Source organism: Odontesthes bonariensis, chromosome 4 (assembly GCF_027942865.1).
Source record: "Odontesthes bonariensis isolate fOdoBon6 chromosome 4, fOdoBon6.hap1, whole genome shotgun sequence".
NCBI lineage: Eukaryota > Metazoa > Chordata > Actinopteri > Atheriniformes > Atherinopsidae > Odontesthes > Odontesthes bonariensis.
Genome location: NC_134509.1, coordinates 18,251,290 through 18,273,696, shown reverse-complemented (window position 1 = coordinate 18,273,696; position 22,407 = coordinate 18,251,290). Strand labels below are relative to the sequence as shown.

Here is a 22,407-nt window from a genome sequence, read left to right as displayed (position 1 = left end):
TGGAACGTGTACAACAAATCTGCATCCCACCTGCAAATGTTAAGTTCCAGTGAATCCTGCTCAGACCACATACAGCTCAGGAACTGAGAATGAGACGTGAGGTTTGCTACAACCTGAAGGTAAAAGATGATTTCCTCCTGATAGTGATGCCTGGAGCATGAACTTCAGGCGTCACTATCAGCCCGTTCAGGTAAAAAAGGAAGCAGAGTCATCAGTGCAATGACTTAAAAGCTTTAAAGTTCCCGTGTGTCACATCCAGGAGGATATTCACAACGTTTTACAGGTTTTCAGAACTTTAGAACAAGCAGTTTATATCTAAAGATGTGAGGGGTTGCCCACCTCAGCCCTTCATGTTGTACAGCTGTGTTACTACAGCAGCCCCAAAGGGACAAACCAATTGCCCTACAGAGGGCGTTACTTCCATCCTGGTCTCAATCTCATGGTGACTATGCTGCTTTTTGGCTTAAGCTGCAGCTACCTTTACCCACTGAACTCGTCAGCTGTGGACTTTAAATCAGGAATAATCTTTTGTTGCTTGTAAGGAAACATTATAGAATATAGTTTATATTTAAATATTGCTCTAAACATCCAATAATTCCACAACTTGTGCATCAGGGACAGATGAGACAGGACACACGGTGTTCATCTCAGAGAGACCGCGGTCTGAGAATAAACAAAGCACGGTCATGCACCTGTGACCTGTTCGATGTTTTTAAGGGAGTGTTTCTGGATGTTTCTTTGTCTGAACACTTGACACATCATTCTTATCATCTGTGATGAGGCTACAGACGTGTTGTGTTGCATCTCAAACCAGAACAGCTTCTGGGTTCCTGTTGCATCGTGATGCATCAGTGCGAGGGCAGATGAACACTCACCCTGCCAGGACTCCTTGGTTTCTCCACAGCATCTTCTACCAGTACAGCCTCTCCTGTGCTCTCCTTTTGCTCCTCCACAGATGCTTCACCTGAACGTGTCGCGTCCACGACGTCAGGCTCTTCTGGGGCAGCCTTCAGAGGACCCTCTCCAACCACCTCAGAGCCCAGAGAGCTGGTGGAAGCAGAGCGAGTTCGACTCGCGGACACACTCTTATTCTCTGGCTGAGCAGGATTAGTAGTTGCCGCCATCTTGTGGTTGTTTTTGAGGTTGCTGCTCTTTCCTCGGGCTGGTTTCAGCAACACGGCCACCTTCACTGGACCTGCAGAGGGCCGTTTACTCCCATCAGCCTTCTCCTTCCTGGGAGCAGCTCTCTTTCCACCGACTAGAGCTGCTTTCTTCTGCAGAGAGGAATAAAGAATTTAAATGTTAGACAGAAGACAGCGGTACCTAAACTGAGATCCAGAAGCTTTTCTGGAAGACGACAGTACCTGGATGGCCGTTTTGGATGGGGACATATTGGACCATGATCCAACTTTAGCCTTGACAGACTTCAGGTCCGGTCTGGAAACTCTTTTTGCTTCCAGGCTTGATGATTTCACAGCTGAATGAGGAGGGGTTGCTTTGGTTTTTGCAGCCGGGTTAGTTTGGATGACTTTGGATACTTCTGGACACTCATCAGCCTCCTCAGGTGGAGGAAAAGGTTCAGAAACCGATGTCTGAGAGCTTCCACAGAGGTCACCAGAGGCTGGAGGAGGATCCGGAGGACGTTCCGACTCCAGCTCGTTGGCTCCACTCAGAGCCACGGTGGCCTCGGGGTGGAGCTGAGTCTCTGCTGCAGACTCCACCCGAGTCAGCGTCAGACGGCTGCTTCGCACGCACGTGTCAGAGCTCACAGACACAAACACACCCTCCTCTTCATCATCATCATCAGCAGGGATCTCTGTCGTGTCCGAGTCTGGAGTGCAGGAGCCGTGTCTCCGCCCACTGCTGCTGCCACTGCTCAGACCGCCGTCTGCGCTCGAGGCCAGCGTCAGGGTGTCGTTCCAGGCGTCTGGGCCGCTGTTGGCATCCAGGTAAACAGACACAGAGGTGTCATTGGACTCCGAGAGCTCTGCTGCAGTCAGTCTCTTCCTCTCTGAGACTTCATCATCGTCAGGTGGTTGGATGACCTCATCTGGGACCCATTTAGAAAGAACCACATCCGCCATCTCGTCTGTAGTGGTCACCACCGTGGTCATCAGGGTGACCTCCAGCATGTCGTAGTCCAGCGGGCTCCCGGTCCGGCCTCCGCTCAGGCTGCTCAGGCTCCGCAGGGACTCGGGCGATGACTCACCCAGACAGGAGGACGAAGAGGACGAAGAGGAGGAGGAAATTGGGAAAGCGTTGCCGTTGTGGTCTCCTGCCCGGTGAAGAGGCAGCTTCATGCCGGAGCCGCCCTGTCCCCTGAAACCCTCAGAGGGCTCACAAACACTCATCTCACTCCTCTGAACTGCTGCGTGTTCAGAAAACTAATTATTTTCCAGTTTAAATCCGACCCGAATTAAACCATCCTCCTTTTTCTTCAGACTTCTACATCCGTGTTTCGACTTCAGGTCTTTAAGGCTTCTTTCAGGCTTCTGTGACGGCTCCTCACGTCCTGGATGAAGACTTCACATTTTCAGGACTGGAAGAAGAAAGAAAGCAGATGTTTAGAGTTTCATTTGATAAAACTTCTGCACGCTTTAAAATTCATTTATATTAATCACACCCTCATGTTTAAGGTCGTTTCAACTGTACAAAAGGAAAAATATGAGCAGACACACGTTGATCAACGTAAAAGTTGTTCGATGGTTTTTGTACATCTTCTACATAACTGTTAGAAACAAATACTTTATCTCAGATTCTAAAACATTTGCTTAGCAAAGCTCAACTATTTCACTTGGATACAGTTCATGTAAACTGTCACTTCCCAAATATTCTGAATGATTAAACACGTGAGATGTGAGATGAACCACGTTTCCTTTAACGCAGATTACCAGAAGTAACAGAGAGTCAAACTAAAAAAGATGAGAGCTTCATTTCAAACTCTGCAGAAAGAAGCAGGCCGAGTGCAAAAAGAGAAGAGTCGCAGCTCACTCATCTGCAGCCCGGAGAAGTCTGCTCAGAAGTTTACTTTATAGGCTCCTAGAAAAAGGGAAGGACTCGGATGTGCATGAGTGAAAACACAGCAGCCGAGTGAAGCAGGCAGCCTCTGATCGATCACACGTGGAAACCCATTTACATGCTTTTTAAACTGCAGCATAAGTTCAATCTTCTCATTCAAACCTATAATTTTAGTATTTGCTTCACAGGGTGAACCACCATTCTGCTGCATGCTGAAACTGTTGGGAAATGCTGCCCCCTGCAGGCCGATATCAGACCCATTAAATTTAAATCATCACAACAAACACCTCAAACTCCAAAGTTTTTCAGACCTACGGTCCAAAAAATGATTTAGATCATTTAGGTGACGCCCTGTTTTTGTATGTGGGTCAGGGACGAAGAGAAAAAGAGCGGAGCTGCTAAATAAAGCCGATCGGATCCAGGACGGAGCTCCTTCTCCATTATCCGGTAATGACAGCCGGTCCCCTGGGAGACACAGGGAGGGGACTCACTTCCAGGTAAAGAGACGAAGAGGAGACAGAGTTAAAGCTTCAACTGCCCAGCAAAACATGACCTCACTGCAACAGGATATCCACGTTTTCCTGTCACCTCAGTGTGGTTTCTAAGGGTGAAAATGAGAGGCTTTAAACCACTGCACCTTTCGAGGGAAAATTAGGAAATTTTAAGGTAAATATGCATCACAGATTAAAATGAATGAAGAGATAAAGATGCTGTGGTCACATGAAAACAGTCAGTGCTGCCAGAGTTTCCAGAAAACAGCCTCTCCTTAACTTCAGCTGCTTTTATAATGCATGAGCTTGAGTTCAGAGACCATCTGGGCTACACCGTCCGGTTCAGGTTACAGGGCTGGAGACTAAATCCTTTAAATAAATGATGATCATTTGGACCAGATAAAACTGCCCTCCTGTGTGTGAGGCTGCAGGTGCATCAGCTGATGGGCAGCAGCTGTGTGGAAGCCGTCTCAGGTGAACTGAGTCACTCTCAGACTTGGAGATTCCTGCTTTCCAGGGACTATGTGTGGAATGACTTCAGTCTTTCTCTTCTCCGTAAAACAAACAGTGTTCATTCTCAGAGCTGCATGAACAGCATCTCGTGTCACTACTGATGAGCTAAACAAGCGAGCTTTAAGGGCAGCATGAGAACTATAAAAGTCCACTGTAACAGTATAATACACTATATAATACCCAAAACAGGCCACCTTCTGCTGAACCTCTCACAGTCTGAGACACTGATCATCTCAAACGATCGGTCCATAGTCACAGCATCGACATCAACCAGCTGTCCTGACCACTCCAGGTCTCTCTGCAGCAGTAAAATCAGCTCCTGGTGTAGACCAAGGCCTCCTCACTCTGTTTGCCTTCTCCTGGTTCTGTTTCTTAGACAATGAATCAGCCTGAAGGTGAACGACTGCATCATCCAATGTCTTTCAGGCTGAAAAGGTCCAACAACGAGACTTCATTTCATCCAACGAGGTTCTCAAATTGTTGCAGAGACACACAAACACGGTGCTGCCCGACTTCCTCGTCTGCAGTGAAAAGTATCGCTGCTTTATGTTTGAGGCTTCTGCTTTCAGAGTCCGTGAGCTCAGACCACAGTTTCAGACTTAACGCTATCAATTCCCTTTTCCCCGAGTGGAATATTACATCATGAGCCCAGATCTCAGATTAACATCACATTTCACTGTTTCCATGGTTCTGCTCATTTTCTCTACAGTCTGTTGAAGGTACATCTTTCTGTTTTTACTCTGAACTCTGGAAAATATTTGAATTTTAATCCCCAAACTTGATCGTGCAGAGACACACGGATCATAAATTGTCCTACATTTCAGTCGGGCACAGTGAGCAGCCTCCTTCCTTTGACATGCAGCTTCTATAACTGAGCTGACTTCTTCTGGCTCCAAACTCCTGAACCGGCCTCCTCCGACCAAGCGGCTTGTCCACTCCTGTTAGAATCAGTTTCAGCATCAGCCTCCGGCGGCCTCGCTCTGACCAAGTGTGCGCGCAGCGAAAAGCAGCATTAATCCACACGTTTAAAGGAGCAGTGCTGAGCAGCAGAGCAGTGCTGGGCAGCAGAGCGATGCATTACGACGTGCTTGTCAAGCAGGATGTGCTCAGAGCTGGATGGAGTTGAAGGGCACAAAGAGGAGGGAGCTGGCATGAGTGTGCACGTTGCTGAAGTACACTGCAGCTACATCTAAACCCAGTGGAAACGGATCAATAAATCAACTGAATTATCTGACTGAGCAGGACTCATTTAGCCACACTGACCCATCCATGTATTTATGTAACATCACAAACTTTCAGCAACTTCGTACTGAAAAGGTCCCGAATGCAGGACGTGGTGCCAAAGCCAAACTGCAGCCATCGAAATGTTCACAAATGTTCAACTTCTTGATTCCAAAAGGACGCAAACACTTCTGCATCGATGCAGAGACAGAAAACAACATTTTTAGAGTTTGAAACCAACAAAGTGGCGATTTTCTGGCCTCAGTTGAGGACAATTAAGTTGCTCTATTATGTTGCCATCAACTCTAAGAAGATCACATTAAATACTTTGAAAATGGTTAACATGCGTCCTTTTATCAGTTAAATTAACACTGATGAAATGTCTCCAACCTCAACGAGCTCAACTTTTTCCTCCAACTCAGAGGCAACAGAAGCACCGAACATGTGGCAGCTTTCAGAGCTAAAGTGACTCCATCACCTTGGCGGAGACGCTGGTGTTCATTTACGCGCTCAAACTTCTACGTAATGGAAGGTCCATTCAGTCCAGGTGCTGATTAGGTGCAGCTCCTCGCTGGTTTTCCAGCTCTCGTCCTAAAGACGGTCACATTTGACACGCAGTCTGAACGCAGCTAAAGCTCTCCGGAGTTTATCGGCTGCTGTGGACCATCTTCCTCAGACTGATGGATTAAAAGAAAAAGTATCTGTCACTTCAAGATGGAGGTCACCTGTTCAGGTTTCACAGCTCCTGTAGAAACACCAACTTTAAAACTTCGACCGCCTAAAGATTTCACAGTGGAATCTGATCAAGTCAAAGTTAACGCATTCCAAATCTTTCTTTTTTTAAACTGGACAGAACAGATGAGAAACTGTGCAGAACAAGGAGATTATCACAGAGTTCTGATGCCCATCAGTCCTCTGGTTGAGCTGCAGACGAATCACAGCTGTCAGCGTGTCACTGCTTGGACTTAAAGTCTGCAGATTTATGTGAGCGGACGTCACCGCGCGTCCGAAGCTAAACGAACTGGAACTGAAAACACTGAAAGAGGAAAGCATGCAGCTTTCAGCCGTCATCAGTTCACCTGCTGGATGTCAGAGGTCGTCTGACAGCAGAGACGTGATGCGGTGGAGGAGGCGTTTGTTCTTCAGAGCAGAAACAGACGAAGGATTCGTCCCATTTATTCCAGCATCACTTCATGAACGTTGGTCAGCTCTGTTTGCCACACTTACATAACACACACTGAAAACTCATTAAATGGAGATTAACTGGAGCAAACAACCCTTTCCACCTCCTTTCTCTCCTCTGCCGTCACCACGAACCTTTGAAGACCACCGTGGCTTGTTTTTCCGACCTCTGGAATCACGTCACCCCCGTTATCAGACCTACTCTTATCCCATTGTTTTTCAAAGCCTCTTTCTCAGGAGGACGTTATCAGACAGTCACACATCCGAAGCTCTTATTATACAAGTTACTTCACTTTGTCCAGGCCAACAAATTCAAATCTCTGCTGCTCTGATTAGTCCTGCAGCCTCCAGCCTGACAGTTTGTTGAGATTTCTGGGCTAAGTGCAGACAAACTCGCCTCCAGAGCTTTCAGCCATTTACTTTCCCTTTTTACACTCTTCAGCCTTTGCATCTTATTCGTCTCCCTGCTGCCTTCTTTGTGACTTCCTCTGTGCTCTTTCACCCTAACCAACCCAACACGAAAGGCAGTAAATCACCCTCAGAGTGGTCCGTGCCAGCCGCAGATCCCTGCAGTTATTCATGGAGCAGCCAACACTCGACTCCATTGTTCCCAGCTGATTATTATGGGATTTGGAACCTGGTTGAAGTTTCATTCAGGAACTTCAAAGCGTCGTGCAGCATGTTGACTGAGCCTGGATAAAAATACCAATCAATAGTAATCCAAGAACATCATTTACAGGATGGTTAAAGTTTAAACGTGTAGAAGACCCACAGCAGGACTGTGCTTCACCTCACAACGCTCAGTCGACACTTTCTGCTCTGAAGGTAAAAACAACTGAACCAGAAAGAGCACAAACATGAACAACCTCTAATACAACGTAACTAAGCCTGCCACGATGGTCGTCTGGAGATATTCATCCTAAATTGTTTAATTGTTATAATATTATTATATCATCCATCCATTATCTGACACTTATCCATCTACTCATGCTTCTCTGGGGGGGGACACCAAGTCGTTACCAAGCCAGCCGAGAGATTTAATCCTTCCAGAGAGTTCTAGGTCTGCCCCGAGGCTGAAAGTTACGAATCAGCAACGAAGTTACGGCTCAGCAACGAAGTTACGGATCACTACGAAGTTACGGATCACTACGAAGTTACGGATCACTACGAAGTTACGGATCACTACGAAGTTGTGGATCTGCAACGAAGTTGCGGATCTGCAACGAAGTTACGGATCACTACGAAGTTACGGATCACTACGAAGTTGCGGATCTGCAACGAAGTTGCGGATCTGCAACGAAGTTACGGATCAGCACCGAAGTTACGGATCACTACGAAGTTACGGATCACTACGAAGTTGCGGATCTTCAACGAAGTTACTGATCACTACGAAGTTACGGATCACTACGAAGTTGCGGATCACTACGAAGTTGCGGATCACTACGAAGTTACGGATCAGCAGCGAAGTTACAGATCACTACGAAGTTAAGGGTCAGCTCTGAGGTTCCGGATCAGCAGCGAGGTTATCAGTGCTTAATTTGTAAATTGCAAGGTGAAAATCCACTTAAACTGTCAGCTGAACACAGAACTGATACCTCTGATGAACTGTTGGAGAGGAGTGCAGGCTTTGTGCTGACGGTGTTAATTTCAGGCGGGCACGCCGCCAACCAGGGAGCTCGCTAACAAGCAGGAGGCAGCAGGCTCACCTTTCCTTCACTTGGCACGAGCCGCACTGCATCACATCACAGCAACAGAGCAGACAGGACTGCAAGCACACCTCTGCAGATCCAGAACACGTGAAGCGCGATGGCAGGGCTGCTAAGACAAGTTACACTCACTGCGTCACGCAAGAGACTTCCAGCAGTTACCATGGAAATCAACAGACCGCTGAGTCACTCTGAGGGAGGATGGCTGCAACAGTGTGTGGTTCTTAAGCTGATGTCATTCTGCCTCCGACAGTCGCTGCAGAGGTGTGTGTGGAGGCAGTTCTACCAAACAATGTGTGTGAGGACGCAGATCAGAAGATGTGACACCGAAATAAAAGTGCGTCTTCAGGTGACGTAAAACGGACTGATTATATGGTGAAGATGACGGAGGTCAGTGTGACACTAAGAAATCTCAGCAGGTAAACGGTCTTCTGAAAAATAACATCTCCAGACTGACAAAACTTCTGCTTTTATAGAGGTGCTCACACTCACTGATGATCAATGAATCAGAGCACTGATCAGCAGCTCCTGGCTGCTACTGATCCTCTTAGTTCCTGTGGAAGCAGTGAGGGTTCACTTAGTTTTACACTCACTGCTTCTGCGTTTTGTCTCAGGGTAATATGTCATGTGTTCATATGTTTAGTTAAATCTTAGAATTGAAAGAGGGTGTACTTTGTTTTCCCCATGACTGAATAAATGATATTAAAATTATATAAAACTGGCTGTGAGCAGCTGAAACACCATCCTGCAGCTGCAAAGTCAACTTTATGATCAATGAGTGTCAGGAAACACGATTAAAGCGAGTCTCTGCCGTCAGTAAGCATCAGACTGATGAGAGCGACCCCGATGGAGATCATCGTGCACAGTGATGACGAAGGTTCTCGATGCAGAAACTGAGCTGTTTGCCAGTCCAATCAGATCCGGTCCTGAGGTTAACAGAGCTGTTACATAACCAGCTACTGTCTAACCAATCAATACGTGGATGCACGAGCGTGGCGATGTTGGCTCATTAAAAAGTGAAACACTGCAGACGGGACAGAAAGAAACAACAACGATCCCACATCTGTAGGAAACCGCCTCACCGGATCCTCGTAATGTAAACCGAACCAGTCCAGTAACAGTTCTGCAGGACTCAGAACACACGATGTGTCCATACATGGTCAGAAATGCTCCAACTAAAATTCCTGAAACAGTCACTCACCCAGACATGTTTTTAAAAGTCATTTTTTTGTATCACACACACACACAAACCACAGCTTCTACATCCCTCGTTAGAATCTCAAACTCTCTGCGACCCGTCAGAGATCTCTCTGCTCTTCAACCCGCTGTATGACCCTGTTTATACAGACCGAGCCTCGTCAGGAGCACCCCCGCCTCAGCTGAGCTTCATCGCTGACAGGTTATATCATCCTTCAGTGGTATTAGTCCAGTCTCACTTTGTCCTGAAGGTTCATCATTTACACGTTTCATACGATCACATAATAAAAAACTGCAGAAAAGGCCTGAAAGCTCCTGCTTTAAGGGCTTCGCCGCCAGTTTAACATGTCGTCCTTCAGCTCAGCTGCATTTGGACTCAATCAGCTCCAAAGCCATCCACCTTCAGCTCAGTGAAACAAAGATTCGACTGTTTGTGAGCGCTGGAGGGATTCAGTTACATGTGCAATCATCTCTGCGAAACATCTGGAAACCATCAAACCCATCAGCCTCCACGACACATCTGGGTTTGTGTCGCCACAGAACCATCAGCCTGCCGTCACCTTGGAAGTCTTAATCCCAATTCGTGTTTATCAACATGAGAAAATGGACAGAAATCTGTCCTGAAAGTGTGAACAAGCCTGAACCCAGGGAAAACACGTTCATCAGAAAGGAAATTAGCTGTTAATAATCATTCAGGCCGGTTAGCTGGAAACCTCTCCCCTGACACATGTTCACGTTAAATGATTGACTTGTTGTGCCCCAGTCAACATCTCAAAGTGCACGAACCCAGATGAAATGCACATACATGCTGCTCCCCAACGTAACTGTTGCCACAGTCATAACTTACTCTTCCAGCTCCATCTCAGGCTGCACTGCAGAAAGAAGATTATTCAGTTAAAAGAAATGGCTCCTTGGCTTCAGTTTGGGACACACTCGGCCGTCTGTCCTCTCACACACAAACACACACCCGATCCTGCCGCGCACACACCGTCGGCTGCACTGCGCTGCATGTTCACGCGTCGTGTGTTATCCCATCGCTGCCGTGTGCGAGCACACAGGCGAGGGAAGACTGCGCAGGCTGTGACGCGGTCGGGAGGGGGAGGGATACGCCTCCCTTTCTGGCTCTGAAACACCAGCACGCAGCTCAGTACTGCAGCAGCAACAGCGTGTGTGGTGGAGGCTCAGCAGAGAACTGCTCTGCTGTGTCCAACTCAAACATTCCTCAACACAAACCTTCCTGAAGGTTTAACAGAGGGGGGGTAGCCAGCCCCATGTGTGCCTGCCAGGTAATCTTTTCTGGGCAGCAGCATCTGCTCCCCCGCCTTCTGTTTAGTTTCAGGAGTCTGAAACAGGAGGGGAGGTCCTGCACTGAGGAAGAGTGGTAATGAGTGGAATGGAAAAGTGAGCCATGCAATCTGATGTGGAGGGAGGGGGGGGGGGGGGGGAAGCACTTCCTGGTTACTTTTGGCTCCTTCAAAGCCAGAAACAGGAATATTTCCTCAATATTTACCCGAGTAGCTGCCTGCTAAGGAGTCTCAATGTGAGAGTGCACGTGTGAAAAGAGCCGAAGAAACTGATGAGTCAGGAATTATTCAAAAAGCACTTTTTCCTTTTCATGTTCACAGTTGGTTGCTTTTATTTGATTATCCTATAGTTTCTCATAATAAATGTCCATCTCTCTCTTCCATATTACATGTTTTGAATTGAGGCAAACAGTTTGACTCAGTTTTCAGGTGAACCATGAAATACTGTGGCACCAACATCAGTTTGTTTGACTGAAGCGACTTCCTGAAACTGAACAAACATCTGACCATCAGTAGGTAAACTGCAGATAACGAGAGGACGACACAAACCCACAAACCTTTGATGCAACAGGCTCAGCTTTGCTTTGCAGAGGCTTTAAAGACTGAGTGACACTGAAAGGAGCTTGTAATTTAAACTAAACCCTGCAGAAACATCACAATCTCTCACACTTCTGACAGTTTCTGCGTCTTTGTTTCTGAAAGTGTAACGTTTGGACGGAGGTTTGTAGAACTGGCTTCCATCAGAGAACAGGTCTGTGTGGGGGAGGTGGGGGAGTCTTATAACTCCAGGGGGTGAGGAGCTTTTGTTCCGAGGCATACGGGATAAGAAAAGCTTGATTTCTTCGTTTCAGTCACAGATATTGATCAGCATTAAGCTGCTGGGAAAGGTTGATGTTTTATGGGGCTGTAACATGTGGTGTTAACTTAAAAAAAGACCTGGTTTGACTTCCAATATGGGACATTATTTCATTCCTGACATCTGTGGACTGCACGACATCAGATTTTAAATTAAATAAAGAAAGCAGCAGAACACAAACACGTCTGTACTTGGAGCCAACAACACTTCAACACATTGGTTGTGTAACTGAGTGGGCATTTAAACACCACCGAGACCCTGCAGCTAAGCCTGCGCAGCATGGCTGACTGAGCAATCCTCCGTCCCAGTAAAAGGAAATCAGAGGACTTCATTTATTCACCCTGAAAGGGGCAGAATCTGCCTTAAAGAATTATCTGTCTGTCTGTGCAAACTCCACATCTTATAAGTCTCTAACAAAGGCATAAATGTATGGATTTTAGGTATAAAACCAACATCTGATGAGTCGTTTGGATGTGACAAAACTGATTTCTGCTTTCATATTTTATTTTTGTCCTCATTTCTTTCTGTTTCAATCCTGGAGAACTGTTGCTCAAGACCACTTTCAGAGTTTTTCTTTGGACATTTTCTGCTTTTTCCCTCATCTTCAGTCCAGTCCTTGTACCTGAGCATCTTCAGAGGAATGTGTTTTTTCTTTGTTAAGCCACTTAACTCTGACCTATGAATCATTCAGGCAGAAAAAAAGGCTCCTAACTCAAGGGATGAACCAGTGTTGTGTCCACACATAACAGACAACTTAGCAAAGAAGCCATTTTAAATTGGATCTTTAGGCACTTTGTTACCAGCCGCCTGTGAGAAAAGGCTGAGCTATGCCAAATGACACAAGAAGTGGACTGAAAATCAGTGGCAACAGGTCTGATGGAGGGATGAATCCTCCCCAGAGCCCGGAGCTCAACATTACTGAAGCAGTGTGGGATCATCTTGGCAGAGAAGAGCTTTGGGATGTCCTTCAAGAAGCCTGGAGAACTATTCCTGAAGACTACTTAAATAGTTTAAATAAATTACGGCACCCGTTTCCCGTTTTTCTAGAACTATTTCAAGAAATAAGACGAGGATTGAGACTATTACACACCGATATATGTTCAAGGATACAAATTTTTATCAATTCTGTGTAGACTTTAGTCACCAACAGCCCTAATTCATGGTGTAGCTGCACGTCCATCTCAGAGACACAGCTTTAAGAAAAGTCATATTCAGACTGTTCTGCAGAGCACACGCTTCATCTTCATGAAGATGACTCTGAACACCTTCAACCACATGAAAGCAGCCAAATGTAACTGTAAAAACTCAGCTACAGACTTCATTACACCGAACTGTCTCCATCAGAGTCCCGACGGCAAACACCAGTTTCAGCTTAAATCTGTATTTCTCTCCCATGTTTTTCTGCACAAACTGATTAGCAGCTCAATAATCTGATTAACTTGTAGGTCTTAAAAAGGGCCTTAAAGCTTAAATGGTCATGTGGAAAATGACTGTTCACCACAAACGCAGCAGAATTTAGTGGAGGAAACACTGCAGTGACAGATGTGTTGTCTGTTAACCCCCGAACACGTTTAACTTGGAGGGTCAGAACGGACACAAACTGCATTTCAAAGTGTGGCCTGTTCACGTGCGTTGGTGCCAGCAGCTCAGATGTTCGTGCATTTAATTCAAACTCGTTCATGTGTGGAAGAAGCAGCTGAAGTACAGCAGACGGTGTGATCTCGTGGCCCCTGGTCGCTGTGGAAACTCTGACTAAAACAGATACTGTAATCAACTCCAGCATGTCTGACACAGGAAGTGTCCTCCACAAGAGCCCCAAACGGCTTCTCTGTGGCACCAAAACTCCTCTCAGGTGGATCTGGAATACATTCTGAGGTCTGGTTTCACATGAAGGTGCCGACAGAAACAGTAAAAAAAGGAGCTAAAAATGGCACCAGGCAGAGAAACTGGAAGCTTCTCCATGTGATCAGATCACTATTGTGTATTTTTTACAGTATCACTCCATTTAAACAAGAGAACTAAAACTAACAATTTAAAAAGGAAACGGTACCTCAAGGCATCAACTGCTAATGATTTCACTAACATTTTAAATAATACACCAATTCGCTATGAGGACCTTGATGTAAATAAAATGGTCAACTTTTTTAACACAAAAACAAGATCAGTTCTAGATTTAGTTGCTCCAGAAAAAGAAAAAAGGATCTCTTTGACTAAGAAAACACCATGGAAAACTGAACAACTTCAACAACTAAAAAGAAAGTGTCGTAGAGCAGAGAGGGTGTATAGAAAAACAAAACTTAATGTACACTATGACATTTTCAAAAATTGCATAGAAGTGTACAATAAGACCATGCGAACACAGAGGCAGTTACATCTCTCAAAAATTATAGATGAGAATAGTAACAATCCAAAATTTTTATTTTTAACCATAGACCGCCTTTTAAATCCCACAACCACGAAAGATTGGCTATTAGAGGCATCGCCAAGCAAGTGTGAATTATTTGCACAATTTTTTAATGATAAAATCTATAATATTAGATCAAGTCTGATGAGCTCAAAACCTGAAACTCTAATAGTCCTTCAATCACAATCTGTAATGCAGGATTTTAGAAAGATCTCTCTCTCAGAACTGCGTAAAATAATAACTCAGCTAAGTTCTGCGACCTGTACTTTAGATCCAATACCAACCTCTTTCTTTAAAGAGATTCTAGAAAGTGTTATTCATAATGTTTTAGATATCATAAACTGTTCCTTAGATACAGGCACTGTACCAGATGCCCTCAAGGTTGCTGTAGTTAAACCCTTACTGAAAAAACACAACCTTGACTCATCAGTTTTAAATAATTTCAGACCCATCTCAAATTTACCATTCCTTAGTAAAATCCTAGAAAAAGTCGTGTTTGCACAAGTAAATGAATTTTTAAAAAATAATGAGGTGTTTGATAAATTCCAATCAGGTTTCAGATCAGGTCACAGCACTGAAACAGCTCTGGTCAGAATAGTAAATGATCTCAGAGTTAATGCGGATAGAAACCAGATATCTGTCCTCCTTCTCTTAGATCTCAGTGCAGCTTTTGACACGGTAGACCTCGACATTCTTATAGATCAACTTGAAAATTGGGTAGGCCTTTCGAGAACAGTCCTACAGTGGTTCAAATCGTATCTTAGAGGCAGAAAGTTCTTTATTAGTCTAGCTGAGCATAGATCCAATGTTTATGATATAAATTATGGTGTCCCTCAAGGTTCAGTACTGGGTCCTCTACTGTTCTCTCTTTATATGCTACCATTGGGACACATTATTAAAAAACATGGAGTCAGTTATCATAGCTATGCAGATGACACGCAACTCTATATCTCTGTTGAGCAAAATGATACAAGTGCTCTAGACAAACTAACATCCTGCTTGAACAGCATCACTAACTGGATGAATAGAAACTTCCTAAAACTGAATGAAGAAAAAACAGAAATTCTTATAATTGGCAACCTAGCAGATAAATCAAAGGTTTTGAACCAACTTGGAAATGTGTCTAAGCAAGTGAAGGATGAAATTAGAAATCTGGGTGTAATTCTAGACTCCAAATTAACTTTTAAACCTCACATTGGAAATATTACAAGAACAGCATTCTATCACCTACGAAATATTACACGGGTTAGACCATTCCTCAAACAGAAGGATGCTGAGAAACTGATCCATGCTTTTGTTTTCTCAAGACTTGACTACTGTAATGCGCTATTTACTGGGCTCCCAAAATCTACGACTGACAGATTACAGCTTGTTCAGAATGCTGCTGCTAGAATCCTAACCCGCACTAAAAAGAGAGAACACATCACACCTGTTCTAGCTTCACTACACTGGCTCCCTGTGTCTTTTAGAATAGATTTTAAAATTCTCTTATTGGTTTTTAAATCTCTGAATAGATTAGCACCTCCGTACATTTCAGAACTACTCACGGAGTATGTTCCGGGTCGAGCTCTGAGATCATCAGGTGCTACTTTACTAAGTGTTCCTAGGATGAAATATAAAAAGACGGGTGAAGCTGCTTTCTGTTTTTATGCACCAAAAATCTGGAACTTTTTACCAGTGCACATTCGTCAGTCAACAGATATTACACACTTTAAAAAGCAGCTAAAAACACATCTATACAGCCTCGCCTTCCACTAGTTTTATAGATTTTATTATTATTATTATTATTATTACTATTTGTATATTGCATTTGATGTTTCTATATTTTATTGGTAAATTCATTTTTATTTTTTATTTTTAATGCTTTGTGTCTGTTTCCTCCTCGCTCTGTCCCCCCCCCCCCGAGTGACATGTTCTATTGTGCTCTATTTTGCTGTTCTTGTGATTGTTTTACTTTATTGCTTTACTTTTTATATTGATCTTATTTGTTAAGCACTTTGAGCTACATTTTATGTATGAAAGGTGCTATATAAATAAATTTATTATTATTATTATTATGTGCTCCCACAGTGTTCTGCTGTGAAGTGTCTCTTTATGCTTCATGTGCAGTTAGGTTTGATAAAGAAGAACCAGATAAAACCCAGATGACTCACCACGGCCCGGGAAGGACACTAATGAGCATGTCTGGCTATCTACAACAGGAAACCTAAACTTCTGGTGTTCAGTTCAGCAGTTGGAATGAAGACTTTCACTTTGGATTTATTTATTTTTTTAAAAGAGCTGGTTCTGCTGGACCTCAGAGCTGCGTTTCAACACATCTGGGTCAGGAGAACCTTTTGGGTCTGATTTGGGCCATATTTATCTGGTAGATCCCAGTTTGTGCATATAAGAGCTCAGATACGGGAGTCAGTGAAGGTGTACCAGCGGGTTACGGACCAGTTCGGATCCATTGGGCAGCATCATCAGGAAACATACAAACATTTCCACTATCAGGCTGATAATACCCCTCTTTTTATCTATGAAACCTGAGAGACTAACCGGTTACTGCAGTTATAATCCTGTCTGAGGCATAAAGGCCTTTTTAATCAGGTCCAAATCTGGGTCATTTTTACCCCAAAAGCCTCAGAAACTCCTATAAACCCAAATACTTCCTGTGGATGGCACCGCCTCGGCTTCCAGTACTCCAGTCAGGGGACTTATAGTTTTTTTAAACAGAATTTATTTTAACTCATATTTTTAGAGTAACCCTGACAAACTCGTCCATTTGTTCCATCTAAGCTCAACTTCTGCAGAGCCACAATTCCCTGAACATCTCTCAGTGGACCAGAGCACTGACTGGTACCGCCAAGATGTCACATTTCCTGCTTTACAGCAGCTCCTTTTAACCATTTAACACAACGCTGAGGTCACGCCGTCATGCTGCTGTGCAGAGTTACGGTGCGTTTATGGTCGTTAGCCGTGATCAACACCTGGACATCTGCTGTGTGACTTAATGCAGTAACACGACATAATGAAGCTGTTCCTCCAGTCAGACCAACAAACCTCCAGCTCTATATACAGATACAGATAGTTCCTCTGTTGATCCCAGAGGGAAATAGTTTAGCATGTAGCTGTAAGTTAGCAGCAGATGCTAGCAAACAATGCTTTCTCATCAACAGTGATGGACCAAGCCGGAGATGTACACACCGTAACTCGTAGTAATGCATCTGTACCGTTAATTACTGCGTTTAAACATTTTGGATATATTAACCTCATTAAACAATTGTACTCGGACGGAGACCTACATCTTTATCAGAAACATGCCGATAATGTAACATTAACACACCAAGAGTGAGAATGGCAAGATCCATCTAGAGCAGTGATACTCACAATTTTTTTCACAAGAGCCACATTGGCAGAGCAAAATCAAGGGAAGGGCCACTTTTACGTCAACATACTAAAGTCCCCTATTGCAAATATGCATTTCTACATATAAAACATCCCACAAAAAAAGAAACAACACAGCCAATACATTTTCAATTCAGACCACATTTACCTTAATACTGGGATGAGCGGGAGCTGGCATGCATGTCCTTGACTTTCTTCATGTTGTATTTGTAGTTTGTTGTTGTAATCATAGTGAGACATTTAAGATGAGCATGGTTTTTGTGCTGGTTTTTGCCCTTTTTTAATTAAAAACCGATCCATTGTGCCTGCATCTCGCGGTACACCCGACGTTTGCCTGCTCGTCCCCTCTCTGGCGTCTTCATGCTGATTTTCGTTTGGTTTTTGTGCTGGTTTTTGCCCTTTTTTAATTAAAAACCGGCTAAAGGAGCTAGCGTGCACTGCAGTCAAGTGTGAGGTGGTTTAAGCGGGCTGCGTTGCCAGGTTTAACAGTGTGCCCCCTTTTGGAAACACCATTATGCCTTAAATAATACTTAATAAAAATACTTAATACTGTGCAGTATTCGCTGTATGTTATTTGAAAAAATGTATTGCTATTGTTACCATATTGTTATAAGCTACTATGCGAGTGCTAGCCGCCAATTAAAGGGGAACTCCGGGGCATTTGAAGCGCGTTTCCATTGCTAGAGGTTGTCAAATACTGATAGTAGGACACAGAGAAGTGCAAATCTGCGCTCCCTGTGTGGAGATCGCGGTGTTCGCACAGCGTGTCATGCGAGGCTAATACGTGGTGGCTAAGGGGCAACTGCTAACCCTTCCACGTAAAACAACAACAGTATTTAAAACATTACAACAATATTACTGGGCATGTATTGTAATGTTTTAAATATTTGAACGCAGTTTTTCTAGAGAATATAATTGTTTTGTATATGGGATTATCGTCCATCGACTCTTTTGGGCTTTCACATGCGCGAGCCTACAACCATCCGGTGAGTTACATGCTGTTTATAAAGTTGTTTTGTAACGTCCCCATGCCAGTAATGTGAGAACCATGCATATGGTTTTGATGGTAAGGCTTGTGACTTTATTGTCGGATGGTTTATAAAGTGGTGTGACGTTTCTGCAGTGTGCAAGTTGTTGTTTTACGTGGAAGGGTTAGCAGTTGCCCCTTAGCCACCACGTATTAGCCTCGCATGACACGCTGTGCGAACAGCGCGATCTCCACACAGGGAGCGCAGATTTGCACCTCTCTGTGTCCTACTATCAGTATTTGACAACCTCTAGCAATGGAAACGCGCTTCAAATGACCCGGAGTTCCCCTTTAAAGCTTGAGGAGCCGCGCAATGAGTATCTCTGATCTAAAGGAACACGGTTATGAAGTGTTTTGGCTTTAAGGTTTCATTTTAAGCACCTTACACTGTGCCAGTATGTGGCACGGTGCTGAATAGAACCACTGTGTCCTAGCTTCCTCCTCCTGTTAGCACAAACCTGTGATACCTTCTCCGAGGCCTGGAGGAGAGCAGCTCAGTGTGCAAAACAACCAAAAATAGACTGCAGCCACAGACTGAGGACACAGAGAGTGGGAGTGTGTTCATGACTTGCATCCATCTGCTACAAGTTATGAGAGCTGGACACTGAAAGCCAAATACATGACCGGCCTAAATGTCTATTCTACTCTCAGATTTCATTTCTGCATTTTAAAGCTCAGTGTGCGTCCACACATTCATGAGTGTCCAGCAGAAACAGAGAGGCTGTTACCTCCTGAGCAGGCACCAAACACTATTTCTCCTCCCATCTGATGAGGGTCTTCAGCTTTTTCCCTGCTGCCATCACTGACCTGAACAAGCTGCAGCTGATCTGCACAGTTACACCTTCACTTATTTTTAGTTTTTTGATGTCATTGGGTGGTTTTAACATGTTTTAAGTCTGTTTTTCTATCTTCAGCCCCTGAATATGAGCCGTTTCTGCCTCTTTAGCTGCTAAACTGAAAACTCCTCGTAGCTCAGGGGAGACTGAACTGTCATTACAACATAACATCAACTACCTCTGAGGTTTAGGGCTGAGATAGTAGCGTAAATAATATCAGTGAGTTGTTCTGATGTGATGTGCTCATGGATAATAGCTCCAATCGAAATCAGCTAGTGTGTCGATCCCAACAAGTCTGAGCAGAGAACAACCAACCACACACAAAAATGCCAATCATGACAAACTCAAGTGCACAATTATACTTTCAGACAAGGTGTGGCTGGATTAGACCTGCAGAAACCTGGCACCAGACATCATTCTGCACAGCACTGACAGCTTTACAGACACAGTGGTTTAGATTTATAGGTTTTTCAGGGATTTGCTTTGACATTTAAGAAAACAAATAAGAACATCTGGTTTGAATAATCTCCACTGAGAGAGAAATAGAAATCAACTCACTGGAGGAAATGACACAGCTCATGGATGCTCTAAAACCTATGTTAACTAAACTTGAAGGACTTTTCTTAAATTTCACAGGACTTGCCAGGTGGGTTTTTACCACCCACATATTAACCGTAAAGATCCTATCAGACTGCACAGAACAGCATCTTTAAATGAATCCATCAACACCAGACTCCCAGGCCGACCTGTCATGATTCAAATAAAACCATTTTTATTAACGTCCATAGGTACCAGCTGCTGCTTCCTCAGTATTAGCCCATTTATAAGCGAAGAAGGAGCTGCAGGACTGTGTCTGACAGAAATTATTCACAGTGAACCGAGAGGTGGTTAAAAAAGCAAAGGAAGTGTAGCAGAGAGAGCTCTGCCCCACCAAGCCTTTATTTAATCCTGGGCAGCCCTGCAGGATGATGCAGAGGACGACCTGTTATGTAACACCCAGAATGCTGCTGCAGCACTAATGTCCTTTACACACTGACACACGCATGTTACAAGCCTGCACGGCACACGAAGCCTCCAGTGCAGGTGAGCCAGTATATTTGTCATGCATACACCTGTACACACAGCTGGAGGCTACCTGTCTGCACTAGTCCTTTCAGCATAGATGAGCTAACTTTACTGCCTCCCTCCACATTCTGGATGAAAACATGTAAACAGAAAGTACTCGAATCTTTAAAAAAAAACAAAAAAAACACAGATACATGTCAACTTAATCACAGACTTCACCTTTCATTGGAATATGGTATTTTTCCAGTGTAGGAGACATTGAGCACTTACAGGGAAAGACACCTGGCCTGTAACAACACTGCATGAGAAAAGGTTGAATTAATTATGGTGCAGCTGTGTCACTATTTGTGAAGCTCTTAGGTTTTTCAGTTCACTTCCCGTCATTAATCCAAAAGTACATTTTAAAACTACAGTTCACCTGAACATGTTGATTCTGTTCTTGATCATATGTGTTACGAATCTGTCGCACGAGCCTCTCACCTTAAAAAAAAGTGCCAAATCATTTGTAACCGTGGTCCTGCCTTCCGTCAGACACGCGCCAACATTTAATCGTTAAATTTTCAACGGAATTAGGCGTTAATATTAAACTGCTTATGTCTGACAGCTGTGGAATGAGACAGTATGAAACTCCTTATGCACAACCATGTTAGTGATGAAAAGGAAGTAAACGCACACGTACCGTCACCTGCACCCTCGTTCTAGCTCGTGCTGGTCAATCTCCAGCTCGCAACGCTCACCTGGATGCAGCGCCAGCGCAACACTCTTCACGTTTTTACATCAATTCTCCAGATTCCATCAGAAAATCACTCTCATTGCCATCCGTGTACTTCTTCAGCGGGTGATTGGTGATCGTCTGAGTCCTCCAGCCTGTCCGGCTGAATCACACGCACGTATACACGCATACCTGTGAAGAACCTGAACCAATGAATGAGTCAAACTAATCATCACGCCTCCAGCGCATTCACATGGTCCACGGACTATATTCTAGGCGGAGGAATACACCATTTAAAGTGATACTGTGTTCTGCAACAGTCAGTAAAGTTATCAACAGACAAAATAAAGAAGTTTTCATTAGTTTTAATGGTTCTGGCATTAAAGTGGATGCAGCGTTGATGAGTTTTATTTCATCAAATTTACTCGAACTGCAGTTGATTTATCTGGTAAAACATTAAATTCTTCAGATCTGGGGAGGATATCATCTCTGGGAGCCAGAGAGCCCCGGGTTTCTTCATGACTGGATATGGTAAACATGGTCATTTTTAGAAAATAGTCAACGTATTAAAAGTTCATGGAGGTAAAACGTACTGCTTATGTGCTCTGCAGGACAGATTACTTCACCTGGCCGCCCGGTGACCAACCTGTAGACGTTTTCACTGCAAACACTGACATCTAGAGGCCAAAACAAGACTAACAAGTTGGAGTTTTGTCTATTTTACCCCCAAACCCAAAGCAAGAATGCAAGAAAGTGGGAAAATGCAGAATAACTCAAAGAAGTAAGTTCCCGAAGCAGCATGTGAAAGATACATTTATAACAAAGCAGAGACTTTTATCTCTTTAGGGGCAGCTCCGAACAAACAACAGAGGACCGATGGAAACATTCAGTTCAGCGTCCTGTCGCCTCATCCAGAGCTCTTCATTTATTGGACAGTGCCAAATACAAGTGTTTGTTCCTCTATTTCCCACATTTTGTCCAACACAGCGCCACCAGCTGGTGTTCCACAAGAGAGAAACATTAGTAAAATATCATTTTTATACACTTCCAAAAGTCCTTAAAAATCACCTTCAGCTCAAACTCATTATTCTTTTATATCCTGTGATTTTGCAATGTCATCTTATTTATTCCAGATACTGGGCTCTCCTTCTTTATGACTCATGATGTGATGTATAATCTGCTTTTCAAAGAAAGGGTGAATAGTTGTTGAAGTTTAGAGATTGCTTTGAGTTCTGTCCCATCAAGTAACTGATTAACTGTAATAAAACCTTTATCGGCCCATTTAAAGCTCCCACCCCACGTGGAGGGAGGAAAGTCCACGCTGATTACATTATATTTGAAGTTTTGTTGTGTTTCATGTGCATTTTAAAATGGATTCATTCTTCCTTCACCTCCACAATGACAAAGAAAAAACAGCCTTCAGGAGTTTTCCATAAATTATTTAAAAGGAGTCTCGAGTCTTCTTGGAAATGACGTTTAAGCTCAACC

The 22,407-nt window shown here is 44.0% G+C and overlaps 1 protein-coding gene across 4 annotated transcripts in view; it reads right to left on the bottom strand.

Moving 5' to 3' along the window:
• The window catches only part of mtus1b (microtubule associated tumor suppressor 1b), a 58,746-nt gene extending 37,625 nt beyond the window's left edge, over window positions 1-21,121 (bottom strand). For 2 of the 4 annotated variants that reach the window (XM_075463302.1, XM_075463304.1), the window contains exons 1-3: window positions 10,176-10,378; window positions 1,365-2,539; window positions 876-1,274 (exon numbers count right to left, since the gene is read on the bottom strand). In XM_075463302.1, the coding sequence (XP_075319417.1) occupies window positions 876-1,274; window positions 1,365-2,351 (1,386 nt within the window). In that variant the 5' untranslated portion in view covers window positions 2,352-2,539; window positions 10,176-10,378. Of the gene's footprint in view, window positions 1-875; window positions 1,275-1,364; window positions 2,540-10,175; window positions 10,389-20,886 lie in introns of those variants that run through there. The other 2 variants (XM_075463303.1, XM_075463306.1) reach the window with 2 other exon arrangements.
• Window positions 21,122-22,407: the final 1,286 nt, after the last annotated feature.